General features: G+C 35.4%; 1 protein-coding gene across 2 annotated transcripts in view; it reads left to right on the forward strand.

The window, feature by feature from the left end:
- The window catches only part of LOC106138676 (ATP-binding cassette subfamily C member 4), a 40,613-nt gene that overhangs the window by 17,684 nt on the left and 6,453 nt on the right, over positions 1–16,476 (forward strand). The window contains exons 2-17 of one of the 2 annotated variants that reach the window (XM_013339891.2): positions 2,098–2,232; positions 3,068–3,272; positions 4,311–4,536; positions 5,489–5,586; positions 5,884–6,081; positions 6,402–6,528; positions 8,251–8,400; positions 9,068–9,255; positions 9,568–9,732; positions 10,036–10,173; positions 10,346–10,513; positions 10,750–10,893; positions 12,575–12,798; positions 13,584–13,720; positions 14,485–14,694; positions 14,975–15,205. In XM_013339891.2, the coding sequence (XP_013195345.2) occupies positions 2,098–2,232; positions 3,068–3,272; positions 4,311–4,536; positions 5,489–5,586; positions 5,884–6,081; positions 6,402–6,528; positions 8,251–8,400; positions 9,068–9,255; positions 9,568–9,732; positions 10,036–10,173; positions 10,346–10,513; positions 10,750–10,893; positions 12,575–12,798; positions 13,584–13,720; positions 14,485–14,694; positions 14,975–15,205 (2,744 nt within the window). Of the gene's footprint in view, positions 1–2,097; positions 2,233–3,067; positions 3,273–4,310; positions 4,537–5,488; positions 5,587–5,883; positions 6,082–6,401; positions 6,529–7,083; positions 7,211–8,250; positions 8,401–9,067; positions 9,256–9,567; positions 9,733–10,035; positions 10,174–10,345; positions 10,514–10,749; positions 10,894–12,574; positions 12,799–13,583; positions 13,721–14,484; positions 14,695–14,974; positions 15,206–16,476 lie in introns of both variants that reach the window. The other variant, XM_060954595.1, reaches the window with a different exon arrangement.

The raw sequence follows: 16,476 nt of genomic DNA on the forward strand, positions 1-16,476 counted from the left end.
CACGAAAAACCCTGTTAAAATTAAATTAAAGTCCATCCTTACTTTTATAAAAGGTACAATACATCTTTCACAGAATTTTCGAACTATGTTTTGCTAAAAGTATCCTTATTAAAAATACCTTTGGTTTGGTCGACCGCAAGTGTTACAGGATATGAATTGCAATATTTATATTGTATGAACTACTACAATAATTAATGCGTGCTAGCTTTGATATAGTACATATACATGTTTATGTAAATTCTGTCTATAACCATGGAATATATGTATGTTAAAGTCAAAATACGTCATACCTTTGATATTTATCAGTATGAATCACTAGTGTGTTAATATTTTGTGTAAAAAAACGATGTGCACGTTTTTAAATTTGCGTTGTAAATATATATATCTTATATTATATAAATATATATTTTTTATAGCAGCTCATAGTTAAGTTCTCATATCACCATATACACAGTACCACATACCGTATAAACAGTTTAAAACATGATTTTTTTTAATAACGAATGAGATGGTATCTTCGCGTGAAAAATGATAAAAGCTCAGAGTGCTCACGATATAAAAGTATATAGTAATATAACCTGATAGTATTATCATGAAGGAGTACCAATGTCATATAAAAGTGCAATGGAATTTTTACGATACACAAACAAGCGCATTGATATATAATGAAATGTTCCACAACAAAAAACATCGCGGTACTGACCATGACTTGACATCGAAACCTGGCAGGCTTTAACATGGTTTCATTTTTTGTAATCGATTCAATAAACATGTCATATTTTGCTGCTTACGGATTAAGAACTGTATACTTGCTACTTTCTTTTTTGAGACTTTACGGTAAGCATCAAAGCCGTGAAATGAAAATGACAATAAGTTTAAATAATATAATTTCTACTACGACCACGTAGCGTAGTGACAATTAGTACGCATAAACACCTAGTAGCGGAATGGGCGTCATGTCAGTAATAGGTGTCAATGGCTATTCATAACGATGTGATGTGCACATGTAGTTTTCTCGATAAACAAATACAGCATATCTTCATGGCTCTTGATGTTGCAATCGTCTGTAAACTGCGATTGCCACTTTCTATCAGGGGTTTAGGGTGATAAAAGCAATTTTATTTCTGGTTATTGCCGCGCACAGGAGGCAAGCTAAAATGTATTATTTTCTTAAGTTCATAACTCATACTGTAAGCTTCTCTAAGATATTTCAACTACAATTAATTCAATGTGAAATCACCTATTTAGTATTCCGATAAAGTAGGAAGTCAAGCAGGTCGTATTTCGAGGTATTACGCGACGAGACAAGATGCCCCACTACATACATACATTCCATTTAAAAGTAAAAAATGATGATATCATTGAGTCAACGCGTATATTTACATACTAAGTATTATGTACTTATGGATCTGTTTAAGGTCAGAAACTGGAAGTTCTTATTTATATACTTAATGTTGTTGTATGATGAAGTTGGCACATTATTCTCTTTCCCGGAGAGCCTACCGGCAGACACTGAATTTTTCCACTTGACACAATCCCTGCATTCTTTCAACCACACACATGCGAGCTCGTCGGATTAGGGCACTCCTGTCTTGACCTAAACTTTTACAAAACTTCTCCAATTTGACTAAAATTCGTTCGTTTTGCCTTCCACTTCCAACATTCTCATTTACATACACTCGACTCATATATTTATCAATTCATTAAGGTATATTCCCAAAATGTCATAACGGGTCATCTACTTTTGCGAAGGACTGTGTAACAATTTTTCGTCTAGTTAAGAGTCACTATAACGATCGACACGAAACGATGTCAAGTCAGGGACATCTAAACATGCCACGGTAAATTATAAAACACGAAACGAAGATACATACCTAATCTCATTTTAACAAAACTTTGTTTTTGAGAACCTTTTAAAATAAAAATTATTATAGGCCATGAATTTCTTGGCAAACTTCAGGAACATTTATTTTATGGTTTCAGTTTTTTTTGATAGTAATACCTATATGTAAGTCACAAAAGATTCATAATATTACTTGCATAATCGATATGCTTACTTGTAATCAAAATTTTAATAGAAATGTTAATTGTCAACAGGAAATGGCTCGAAGAGATATCACTAGCTCACAAGCAGGGTCGCAAGCCGTCCCTGCTTCGCGCCATGACAAAGGCATTCTGGTTGAGCTACGCACCTTCTGGCTTCATGTTCCTGCTCCAAGCTCTTCTGCTTAAGTAAGTAATATCGTTATGAATGAATTTACAAAACCACTTAACAAATGAAATGGAATATAGAGCACCTACAGTGAACATAAATATTTACTATCCGATATAGGAGCTTGCAAACGAGAATATTAGAAGCAAACAAACCACTCCTCTAGTCCAGACGAAACTGGGACAGCGTATGAATATTTTCACAAAAAATAATAATGCACATGTTTTGTACAACAACCTTCTGTGCGCTCTTTATTTAGTCACGTATGACTTTTTTACAGGCATGAATTAGCGGCTTTACGTCTTTGTGATTCGATAAGTGAGTAGGCCACTCACTGAACACCTGTATTGCGCAATATATTACTAATTGTCAGTTTTTTCTTTATTAAAATACTGGTCGCAGTATTAATAGCGGAACTCTCATAGTGTTCCGGTACTTAAAATAACTGCATCTCTTAGTAGGTACTTAATGACATCGGAAGGCGCATACATTAACTGTTATTGTCATTTTGAAAGATGAACTAAAATCCTATATTATTCTAATAATAAATAGTTTACTGTTGGACAATAGCGGTTACGCACAATAAGTTATGTCAGATTATTCCAGTTTAGTCTGAGAATGTAATACCAATTTCAAAGGCAACGTTTTTGAATAGAACTCTGGGTGAGGCGGTCAGCACAATAATGTCTCCCTGTACATAACGTTTTCCTAATTAAATTTCAGCTTTTGGCTTTCAAAACTGTAATTAAGCTTGAAAGTAACATGCATAATTACACAGTTTTAAATCCAAACAGCTAAACAGATTGTAACAAAGTACTAGTAAATACTTGAACCTAAGTAAATACTTGTTTATAGGCCCTTCCAACCAGTAGCATTAAGCATGATGTTGGCGTACTGGGAGCCCGGATCCGATATGACGTACGAGCAAGCGGTGTACTGCGCTTCGGCCGTTATTCTGATGTCACTCTGCATAGCCTTCCTTAACCACCACGGCTCTTACTCCACCCAGCAGTTCGGGATGAAAGTACGCATAGCTGCGTGTTCTCTTATCTATAGAAAGGTATGTTATACTGAAATAAGGAATTCAAACATGACGGTATCACTAACTCTCCATTCATTCAACTGACACTTGGATCGGTTGCGTTCTTGAATCAGGTTTTTACACAAAGGCACTCCCGTCTGACCGCCACCACATTGCATCCATACATACATATAATAATTACTACATTATTCCTTACGGAGTAGGCAGAGCCAACAGTCTCGAAGACACTGAAAGGCCACGGTCAACTATATCAGATGATGGTGGAATTGAAATTCAGATAGTAGCAGGTTTGCTCATTTAGATCATGGTTACACATTTACATATTCAATCCAATTGCCTAAAAAAGCAGTTTGACAATTGCTTGGCTTTCTAACTTTTTTGAATTCGAGCCAGTAGTAGTCACTTAAAACCCGACGTCCTTTTTTCAAATCTATTATTAAAGAATAAACTTCAATCTGGTTTATAAATAACTTTTCTTCAAGTAAGCCTATCGAGTTCATTAATTGTTAATTTGTTTATTGAGACGACGTGAAAATGTGATAATAATAACGCAGCACCTTTGATTGATTGACGTTGTTTTCAAACAAATGTAGTTGCTCGAAAATAAATTCCTTTCTCCAAGTAACTTTAAATAGAATATTTGTTCTTTCTTCCTCGTGAAATATAAACCAGGCAATGACTATCATTTAATAATAATTTCTATACTTATAGAAACGATTATTATATTATTTTTTATGAGCGAATATTTATTATTTATTTGTATTATATACATTTAGGAATTAATTATTATATTGATTTTTTTTATTGTGAAGTAGTTAATCCTTAGCTCTTCATCAGATAGATAATTATATCACGCTTTACGAGTATTCCCGGAGGTTTTGACGGAAAATTTATCTTACCATTAAAAAATATCCCTGCTTTCTTCTTTTTCCTCATCAATTTATCACGCAAGCAAGATTTTGAAATTACTATTACAACCCACGATCTATTTCAAACTAGTACAGTATTTTTCGTTTTCATCTTAACATCTCATTAAAACAAAAATTGTATTTGCAGGTCATGCGCATGAGTTCAGGTGCTCTAGCGCAGACCACCGCCGGTCAAGTGGTGAATCTGCTGTCCAATGACGTGAACCGATTCGACTACGCCTTCATCTACACCCACTTCATCTGGCTGCTCCCGCTGCAAGTTATTCTGGTCTGCTATTTGATCTACATCAAAATCGGTGTAGCAGCTGTCGTCGGGGTCATCGGCATTGTACTTCAGACAATACCTGTTCAATGTACGGATGTATTTTTTATTATAACTACTAGATCATAACTGCAGTTTTGATACTCTTAAAATTTTTAACAATCTTAGCGGCTTATGCCTGGGGTTTTGCTATTTTTCAAAAATGTTTCCTTAGCAATCTACGTTATTGCAACAATCTGTACCTGTGTGTCAAAATACCCTTCAGTAAATTGGCTTTGCGTGCGTTGATTTGATATAACATCTCATTTGGTCCTTATTCCTTTTATATTGACAGATTAATGTTTGTTTAAAAACCGTATTACATACCAGAATTACCTTAATTTGCTACTTGGAAATCAAGCTTGATTTCCCATAAATGATATTGTTTATTTAGGAGTATGCCAATGTTTTTTCATTTGTATGAAAAAGTAGATCTAAAAACAATCTTCATTCACTGTCTGGTTAAAATCTTATCCATTCCAAACTGGTAATTTTTAAGTTTTTTAAATATTAAATATTCAGTAAACCATATGTTTTAGGTTTTTCAATAAATTTAACAACCGCAGTCCACATAGAATTCTTTGTTTCCTTATGTGTGTTTATTTCCTAGTCTTGTAAATGATATAATTAATAAATTTACCTAGTGTGACATTACAAAGATAAAGGGAAATATATATGTACTTACACTAGAATTTAAGAATACTTCTTGGAGAACTGGGCGGATTTTTTCCATTCTACATCAAAAATATGCAATTATTGGGGCAATAATAGCTGCACGATTAAACCATTTTGGTAACTGCTCATTTCAGTATAGGCGATATAATGACTTTAGCTGTTTTATACGGGGATGTAAGCGGGAAGGTTATTTGTTATTGATAGAAGGGCATTAAAACATACTTTATTCACATTTTAATAAAAATAAGCAATATTTATGTATTTTTAATAGAAAGTCGGTATGATAATTTGTAGTTAAAACAAATTCTAATAGTTTATTTGTCTTGCAGCCTATATGAGTAAATTGGCAGCAAGGTTGCGAATGAAAACTGCGTGCAAGACCGACGAGCGAGTTCGCATTATGGATGAAATTATAAGTGGCATGCAGGTTAGACACTACTCATGAAACATTAACATATTCGTTTTTTAATTACTTTTTACATACATGAAGTTGATTTTTAATTTTGTTTACTATACACATAATCTTGTTTATAATAGATCAGATATTCTCTACGCAAACGCTCAATTATCACATCAATATAAACCATAGAAATAAAATCATAAACCTTATAAGATATGAAAATAAAACTTCCAACAGTTAGGTGTTATTTATTTAACTTATCTGCGCAATAAATATCGAGGTACTAAAGGTGAATCTTAGTGTACTTACGCTCTTACTTTATAGGTTATAAAAATGTACGCTTGGGAGAAGCCATTCGAGCAAGTGGTAGCCACTGCTCGTAAAAATGAGATAAACTGCATCACCTCGGCGTCGTACCTGCGAGGGGTGTACCTCAGCTTTATGGTGTTCACGGAACGACTGACGCTGTACATCACGCTGCTCTCGTACTCCTTATTCGGTTTCCAAGTCACTGCTGATATTGTGAGTATTCTTTTCTCGTTACTGTTCTGACTACTGAATTGAAAATATTTTTTTAGGGCCAATACGCTGTCCATGGAGGTAATTAGGGTAGAATGTATCAGATATTCCTGTATCTGATACATTCTACCCTAATTACCTCCAGATAGAATAGATAGAAAATATTATGCAATTTTGGTACAAAATCAAAATATCATAGAATTGTAAATTAAATTTTAATTAAATTTTCAGAAAACATTTTATCAGCTCTTTTTCCTGGTGTTATAATAACTAATCTACATATAGATATGGTTAAAAAAGCACTACACAAATGTACTTTTCAGGTATTTCCCCTGGCTCAATTCTACAATACGCTACAAGGAACTCTATCAATTATCATGTCAAATGCTGTTTCGTTTTTGGCAGAGGCTCTAATTTCTGTCCAACGCCTCGAGGCATTCATGCTATTGGGTACGTGAGGCCTGCCGGTCTCTGCATGCCGTCCGATGCATGTGATATAGTAGTCGTTAATGGTCATTCCCAAATCGCAGACGCGACACGGATACCACGAGTCCATAATATAACAACGACTCGTCTGTTATTAACCTTGAATATTTCAGCATAAACTTCATACCTTGCAATGTTTTAAGATCAAAGACAAATGCTTACAGGCGTTACGAGATCTATCGATGCCAGGGTAGAACCCGCATGTGCTTTTGCATGTTTATGTGTAAACATTTGTAGTTAGTTGAATTTGCATAAAACTGTAGATATGTGTCTTTTGCATGAAATTAACACGAGTATCTGTAATATTTTATAATTATTTTTAATCTTAAATGAGGGGTTATTAAACACTTAGGTAAGTCCCTTAGTGCATGATGACCTCAATTAAGTTTTTCTGATCTACTGACACTTCCCAAGGAAAGAACCCACATCACCCACAAGATTCTTATTAAATTGGATAATAACAGTATAATTCGAATATAGCTTAACATTTTATTATATATATCGGTATAATTTCCACAGGCGTTCCCGTTGGCCCAAATGACAAACCTTCTTCAATGTTCTTTAGCCATCTTCTTGCCGAATTCATTTTCAATGTTAATGGAGGCTCTGACGTCTATACGTCGCATTGAGACCTTTGCGCTGATGGGTACGAGCATATTCCTACAATACTACCTAATTTTGATTGGAGTTTGACATTCAGCGTTTATATATGCAATGTACAATTGGGCACACAGAAAAGCTTTGTTTGTTTGTAATATCTTTATTTCACAAAAAGTTACAAGAAATAGTACATATGTAGTTATAATAGAAATAAATCACTTTCAATAGCGGACTTATCCCAAGAGGGGATCTCTTTCAGTCAACCGGCAAACAACACAGGAACTAGATAATAAAAATTAAAAAGAAAAAGAGCTTCTTTTATTATACACTAGCGTTTAGCCGCAGCTTCACCTACGCGACTTTAGTGCTGCTTACAAACGAATACAGGGTTTTTGAGATCTTACAGGTACTATAGATTTTCCGGGATGAAAGATGACTACGCGAAATATGGCCTGTAGGGACCATAGGTACGCAGTTTAGTAGAAAACCCGTATATAGGTAACAAACAAATTTACTTTCGCATAGTATCTTTTTGGCCAGGCATAGAATTTGTTAAGATAAGTATTGAGTTGATAATTTTTCTGTGTAGCCTGTTATTATACACACCTTGAAATATTTTCAGTGCTATCTGTATGGTGCATTTGTACATCCTGTATTGTACATATTTATCACTAACATCGCATGACAGAACGTAATAATAATGGAGGTTGTGGTTTTGGTTTCCTTATTCCTACGAATTATTTTTATAATTTCACATCTTATTTATAAAATGCATTCTCTGTATTAATTTTTAATTAGTTACGATTATTTAAAAATGATTAATAAGATAGTTATTAAGATTACTTTAAAACGAAAAAGACTTAATGGTTTGTTATATGTAAATGTAAATCATCAATCGTGTGTTTTATAAATATGAATATTGAACACTGTGTAAATTTTCCCATGAAACATAAAAGAAATCTCTTAAATGTATAAAAGGAATGATTACTTTAATTAATTAGTCGCTGTGTAAGAATAAGCGTACTTTTGGCTTTTAAGTATATGATAATAATTAAAGATGTCTTAAAAAACATTATTGATAAACAGATGAAAGAGAGGATCTGCGCAGCGTTCCCGATGTGGATATCGCAAAACTTGTCCAATCAGTAGAAAACCAGAAAATGAAGAATTTGAGTGAAGTTGACCTGCGGCCAAATACTTTCAAGAAAATCGACGAAGAAGGAATATACAACCCAGGTAAGTAAACAGTTTTACCACTTTTCAAATGTAGTACAATTCCAATCAAGATTGTAGTGGTGAACCTATTGAGCATTTTGTGTTTAATCATTACTTTGTTCAACTTGTTAGAATAAAGATTAATTTTACTTACTCCATCTCCACACTAAACATTGAAGTTTAAGGCAAAAGAAGTAATTGTATTACTTACGTATTTGATATTTACTCAGGTTTTTTATTTTCCAGAACTAATAACGGATCCGGTGCCGTGTGGATCCCGGCACCAATATAAAAAAGAATAGGACCACTCCACCTCTTTCCAATGGATGTCGTAAAAGGAAACTTAGGGATAGGCTTATAAACTTGGGATTCTTCTTTTAGGGGATGGGTGGACTTGTCACTATTTGTTGTATAAGTGAAAAAAAAAAAACAATTTTTACGCACAATATTTATTTATGTAAGAACAATCAGGGTCTTTAATTCAAAAATGATAGTTATTTTAAGTCTTGCTTATAAATAATATATATAATAAATATATAGAAAAGAATAAATACATACGACTTAGTAATTTAAAGAATACAAGTGCAGCTTTCGACACGACCTTTTTTCCTTACATGTCGGTGTTTTTGCCTCACTCATAAACGTAATTCATTATCATATGCATTTTACCTTCATTTATAATTTCTAGGTTTCGAATGCGAGAAGAATCTTCTCAATCAGTACGGCTCTTTACCAGTAAGTTCCGATGTGGGTATCCTCATCCAGGACGTGTCGGCGAGCTGGACGGACAACGGCCCGGTGACGCTGAAGAACTTGAATATTACCGTGCCTAAGGGGAAATTATGCGCTATCATTGGTTCTGTCGGCTCTGGAAAGGTTAGGAAATACCTTTTTTGTGTTGATGATTTATTCATTGTTTTTTTTTTATTACTTCGGTTGATGTATGTAAATTATGTATTGAATAGTTGGAAATAAACTGATACTTTAACTCCTAGATAAATATGAGTACCTAAGTAAGTAACTCGGGATACACTAAAGATTATCGCACATGTCATTGTAAAACCTGAATCTCAACCTCGAAGATACATACATACTTAATTATTTCGATCCTCAGCTAGCAGTCTCTTCTTATTTGAACAGATGACCTCTTAAATGTTATTAATAACAATATTGTCTGTGAATTTTCAGAGCTCCGTACTGCAGCTCCTCCTCAATGAACTACGTTCAACTAGTGGTCGCATTCACCTCTGCGGTCCCTTGTCGTATGCTTGCCAAGAACCTTGGTTGTTTGTGGCTACCGTTCGGCAAAACATTCTCTTCGGTTTACCTTACAACTCCAAAAAGTATAAAGAGGTAAGTTTAAAAAACTATTTAATAAATATAAGTGTGTATTGTAAATGATTTATTGTACACACTACATTACAGAGATTACTGCATAAATTAAAAATCATCCAGACAACAGCGGATGCAGCATCTGGGAACAAGCAAAGTTAAGCAAAAGAGCTATAAGGAAGTAAATACGCATAATAAAGATACTCTAAACTCTAAACCGTAGTACACATGAAACTGAGTAATAAAAAGTGATATTTTCAGAACGCAAATGTTCAAATCAAGAGTTGGAATATTAAGTATATTTATTTGTTGTTGTATTTCCAGGTTGTGAGGGTGTGTGCACTGCAAAAAGACTTTCAACAATTCCCCCATGGAGACCAGACCTTGGTCGGAGAAAGAGGAGCCTCACTTTCTGGCGGTCAAAGAGCTCGTATCAATCTGGCGCGAGCTGTTTACAGACAAGTAGTTATTTTATGATACCACCTTCTCGACATATCATATTCACCATCAAGCAAAACATAATCTCGAGGAAAAAACAGTTTCATATAACTCCTAAGGGGAAAATGTCACCTTAACCATTATAAAAATTTTACTTTTGTTTGTAATTTTCTTTTTTTTTCACTTTTTTTTACAGGCTGACATATACCTGCTAGACGACCCGCTGTCAGCGGTAGATGCTCACGTCGGCCGGCAGCTCTTTGACGAATGCATCAGCGGCTACCTGCGACACACCACCCGCATCCTCGTCACTCACCAACTTCACTACCTGAAGGCGGCTGACTACATTATCATCATGAATAATGTATGACTTATTTTTTTATTTCAACGCTTTTATGTAACCAGAAATGTCCACGTCAATCACAAGTTAATATATATGTTAACTTTTTTCTTTTATCCTTTCACGATGTTTTAACTATTGGAGTTTGTTAACTTAAAAGAAAGCTGCGGAGATTTTTATATTTCTTTTTTGTGTACAATCACATATACTTAAAACCCGTTTATTTTATAAAATAAATGTAAAAATAACGAATTTTACAGGGCAGCATTGAAGCCAAGGGCACTTACGATGAATTAGCGACAACAGGCAAAGATTTCGCGAAACTGCTATCAGCAACACACGATGAAAATGAAGACAAAAAGAAGGAAATTCCCGCACCTTTATCAAGGCGTACATCTGCCAGGGTAAGTTTAATTTCAATTTTATTTTCAATGTTGTTTCGTCGAGAAAATAATTTCAAAGTATTCATGGGAAGGTTAGCGGGGAGGCCTAGACTAACGGTACATACTTCGATCAATCCGATGTATCCTAGCGAAGAAGAGAGTGATGAATGAAGCGAAAGTAGAATGCATTAGCAATTGGAAAGATGCAGACGAGTGTTGTATATCTATATATATAAAACTCTTCCGTTACTGAGTGACTGACTGACAGACAACGCACAGTCGAAACTACTGGTCGTAGACAGCTGAAATTTGGAATGTAGGTTCCTTGGGATATGTAGGGGAGCACTAAGAAAGGATTTTTGGAAATTCAACCCCCAAGGGGGGGAAAAGGGGTAAAAACGTTTCTATGAAAAATCTTATTCCTTGGGCTTATAAACTTGAAACTTGGCATGAACACGTACATAGGCAAGTAAATATGTTTGACATTATAAGTTTTTTCAAACTACCCTCCAATCGTGATTTAGGGGGTCCGATTGGGTGACTGATTTATTAACGCACAGCCGAAACCGCTCGGTATAGGAGTCTGAGATTTTGAACAGAGGTTCCTTTAGTAACATAAGTGAGCACTAAGAAGGGATTTTTGAAATGTCAACCCCCAAGGGGGGGAAACGGGATAAACTGAGCCGGGGCTGCGGGAAAGTTCTAACGAGATACCGTGGCCCCGGAACGCAAAGAGCAACTGAAGGAACGAGGTGGGTTTTAGTCAGTAAAAGTCTGACACTCCCTTCCGTTCCACCCAGAGCGGGAGAGGTCATTTGATGATTTCCCATCCTTAAAAAAAAGTCTTTGTATGACAACTTTCTACTAATATTATAAAGAGGAACAATCTATTTTTTTATATGTTTGTTTGTTTGGGAGCGTTCAAGTATTACGTAACGCAATTTTTGAAGATTTTTGACCCCTCCTCCCCCCCTTGTAACGCACTCCCCCCCCCCCCCCCCCCCCTCTCTAAACGTTACGTAACACTCAAGTGACCATTTTTACCCTAAAGTTGCAAAAAGTTATGTTATAGTTTTTATCCTTGGTATACTTTTAATTGCCTTTGCGGTAATAATACTAAATAAAACAAGAGATTTTTAATCCGCACCACCTGCTTATATCTAGGGATTCCCCGTGAAATATAAACGAAAAGGTTTGCCAACTTGCGAGAACAAAGTAAAATTGACGACCAGAATATACAATCGAAGGATTCCCCGTAAAACGTAAATGGGTTGCCAACTTGGGAGTTTTAATTCCCTAATTTTTTTTTAAGAAAAACAATGTTACGTAACGTGTTGTAAGAAAGACCCCTCCCGCCCTTGTAACGCATCGTAACGTTTCACGAGACCCCCCCTCCCCCCAAATTGCGTTACGTAATACTTGAACGTACACATGTAATCGATAAACTCCGAAACTACTGAATCGATTTCAAACATTCACCATTAGAAAGCTACATCATCCCTGAGTAACACAGGCTATATTTAATTCCAGTTGTAACAAGGTTTCAGCCTGTGGAAGAAAAAGCCCTGTCGAGATCATTAAAAAACGCTATATATAACCGAATTTCACGTGGGCGAAGCCGCGGGCGGAAAGCTAGTTTATGTATAAAAGGTATGCACCATAAACATTTGTTATTTTTCTCAAAATTTTCCTTACGCTTCAGTTGTCCACAACAAGACGGCCATCTTTGACGGAATCGGCTTCTGGCTGCGAGATTCCAGCTCAGGAGATGGAGGAAGAGGAGCGGGAGTCCGGGTCTATGGGCTGGCACGTGTACGGCGCCTACCTGCGGGCTGGGGGACGCTCGGGCAGACTCGCCTTCATGGTCATCTTGCTCGTCGTCGGGCAGCTGTCTGCTACCTTCTGCGACTACTGGGTCACTTTCTGGTAAGAACTAATTTGGTATTAAAATAGCATAATATCTAAGTATATTCTGATTACATCTTACCTATTTATTATTTTATCGCGATTCAGTAATAATAAGGAAATGAATTCATTAAACCGTACTATTATATACGAGTAATACGAGTAAATAGGAAAGTTTGTTTATTTGTCGCATCTTCACTTCACGCTTTTTTTACTACTTAAAACCAACCTTTTTGAAATTTGACACACACAGCGTTAGTAGTACTGTAAATGACAAAGTGTTTTTCCTTCCGAAAAACTGTTCTTAGAGGATTTAAGTTAAGAAAATGTACGCAAGCGAAGCAATTTGACACTAGTTTTAATAAGTCCGCTTCTACAAGTGCGTAACAGCAAAATCATATCATATACATCTAGGTTTCTGTACAGACATCATAACCGTCAAAATGAAGATTGGCCAATTTTTACACCACAATAACAACAGTGTTTGTTAGAGAGCTATTCATTTGATAGGATAAGTGATGCATGTAGAGAGTTATAGACCAATTACCCACTGTGTTTCCGGATTTTCTCGGTCACCGGACGTCACAGCATTATACATGGTTATTATGGTTTGATTAGGTTTACTTGTTGCTCTTCTAGGTCATGAGTATACCTTAAATTTATATTATTTGGTACTAAAATCTCAGAAAAGGAAATAAAAACTACTTACTTTTTAATCTTCTCGTACAATTTTTTGTTTTGGTGATAGACATTTATAATTAATAAGTACGTACATAAACTGTTAAATAAACAAAATTCCTTTTTAGGACAAATGAAGTGACCAGATTAAAAGAGAGAGAGAACAACAGCACATCCAAAGACAAAGACTACGACCGTCTCCCGAGGCCTCAGAACAGCACATTTAACCTGTCCAGCTATTTCTCGGGAATCGATCTCCGCCCCGGTAAAAACTATAAATTAATTATCCAGTAAAAGTACGTTTAGTACTATTAATTATTCTTTGGTAAAAGTTGAAAACTTTCCTTATTTAAGTTACTTGAAAGCTTTGAAAATTATTTTAAATACTTGATCTACTAGAATCAATCTCACAACAAACACAAGATATAAATTAATTGTCGCGTAAAATGTTTATTGCTATCAATTATTCTATGGTATAAGTTGAATATTTTCTACTTTAAGATACTCTAGAGTTACTAGTAAAAATAAAATATTGGTTCTCACTTGTAACAGACTAGGTAACAGATATTTTAATAAAGAACGTTTTAAGATTTTGACTCTTAGCTGAGAGTAGCTACTACGGTGAGGGAAAAAGTCGTGAGGAAACCTGCACATTCAGACAATTGGATGTGTAATCACGAGTGATCCAACACGGGTTAGGGTAGGTTTACCTGCGAAAGTTGCGGAGGTCAGATGGGAGTCGCTTCTTGTGAAAACCTGACTCACATAATCTAGGATCCATGGTCACAGGCATAGGTACCCCGCGCTTCTCTCCAGAGTGGTGAGGATGCAACCGGGACTAAAGCCAGAAAGAAGAAGATTTTTGAAGGGTTTATTAAAAGTTATATTCCGCTATCTTCTTGTCGTGGCATCGCTTATTCATTTTCAATCCGAGACCGAAACTTAGTCGATTAGTTTCTGATAAAATTATTTTTGAATTTTCGACCCTATCTACAAATTTATATTGCTAACTCATAAATAATGTTTCAGATCTTGACATTCACGCCTACATCGGGCCGCTGGACACAGCGCAGTATCTATACGTATACACAGCTCTCATTATCTGTTGCATCTTCTTCATCACGGCTAGAGCTTTCATGTTCTTCAAGGTCTGCATGACGGCCTCCCGTAACCTCCACAACGATATGTTCCACGCCATGCTGCGAGGCGTGATGAGATTCTTCGATAATAACTCATCAGGTATGCATTCTCAATTCCATAATAAGTATTTCATTGTAGTTTTATTAAGAAATTGATTTAACGGTTCAACTGAACTAAGTCAAATATAACTAAGTCAAACTTTGAATTTTATTCTCTTATTAACTTTCGGCCTCAACTTTTTACGAGTTTGTTCTCATGGGAATTTACTTATGTACCTAAAGGACGGTTTCAAAGAGCGTTCATGTGCTTATTATTTTCTACTGTACATTGTTATATTGGCGTTTGACATATATTGATTTCTTTATTTTTCTATTCTCAGGGAGGATTCTCAACAGATTCTCAAAAGACATCGGAGCTTTAGACGAGCTGCTTCCTCGGTTCCTGCTGGAATGTATTCAGATTTACCTCGTGATGTTCAGCATTTTAGCGCTTAACGCCGCCGCGCTGGTGTGGACGCTGCTTCCTACCACCATCATCCTTCTTTTGTTCTACACTATACTACAGATATACCTCAAATCTGCGCAGTCTATTAAACGATTGGAAGGCACAAGTAAGTGAATTAATGTTCAACGTCAGATCAAGTTTGACGGCCTCTGTGGCGCAGCGGTAGTGCGCTTGTCTGTGACATTGGAGGTTCGAATCCCGGCCAGGGCATGCTGAAAAAAGAACTTTTTCTTATTGGCCTGAGTCTTGGATGTTTATCTGTTTAAGTATTTGTTATAAAATGTAGTATCTTTTAGTTAGTTTTACAAATAAATAATCTTGAATCTTGTTAGTATCTCGTAACACAAGTCTCGAAATTACTTCGAGACTAAGTCAATCAGTGTAATTTGACCCGTATATTAAAAAAAAATGTTAGTGCTAATAAATGTAATGTTTTTTACATTGCAACTCAATTCTGAGATTTATTAGACAGCAACTATACGGAAAACTACTAGGGATATAAGACGACGATGTAGCAATAATATTTTTTCAATTTAAATAGTCCAATAATTATTCCAATTACTATGAATGAACATAATATATAATATACCTACTTATCTGATAATCTGAATTTTATCTTTTGTTTCTATCATACTTTTTGATTTTGATAAGCCAATGTCGTATATTGTCCACCTGTGCTTATTCCACATGTACTTGGGCGTGATACTGCTGATAAAATTCTTAGTTGTATTAGAATGTATAAAAATAACTAGATTCGAATAAAAAAGACCTACCACTTTAACTCAGTGACAACTGAACAATAAACCTTTTTTCAAAACGATCTCTATCTCATCTTTGAATGTTCTCAGTTACACCCAACGTCTCAGTTCTTCGGGGCCTGAGGTCTGTTCTAACTATATTTACACTTTATTTTTATGACTTGTTGTTTAGAACAAGTACAAGGCAGTATGGTAATGCGTACTTGGCATTCTGACACCCAAAGATTCCCAGCTAGAGGAAATATTTCAATTATTTTTCACGTTTATGTATTATTTATTGCACCTACCAGTTTTATTTGACAAAATATCTTCAACAAACGATGTCATAACAACTTATGATAATCACGCGCGCTGCCATTTATTACCGCTGTCCAAAAGTCCAATTTATAATGCTGTTATTGAACATATAAGTAATATAATTTTGTCGTGAACGAAAATAATACAGGTGACAAATTCTCATCAAGTTTGCGGTCAAAAACAAATGTTCCCAATTCATTCACCTCAACTTTTGGCATTTACAAACTTAGGTTTCCCCAACTCTTCGCCGACAACATCGAGGGGATGAAACGACTGAAAAATGTGGTATTTGATGTAGGTTAATTACAGCTAACCTACTTTC

Source organism: Amyelois transitella, chromosome 4 (genome assembly GCF_032362555.1).
Source record: "Amyelois transitella isolate CPQ chromosome 4, ilAmyTran1.1, whole genome shotgun sequence".
Lineage (NCBI taxonomy): Eukaryota > Metazoa > Arthropoda > Insecta > Lepidoptera > Pyralidae > Amyelois > Amyelois transitella.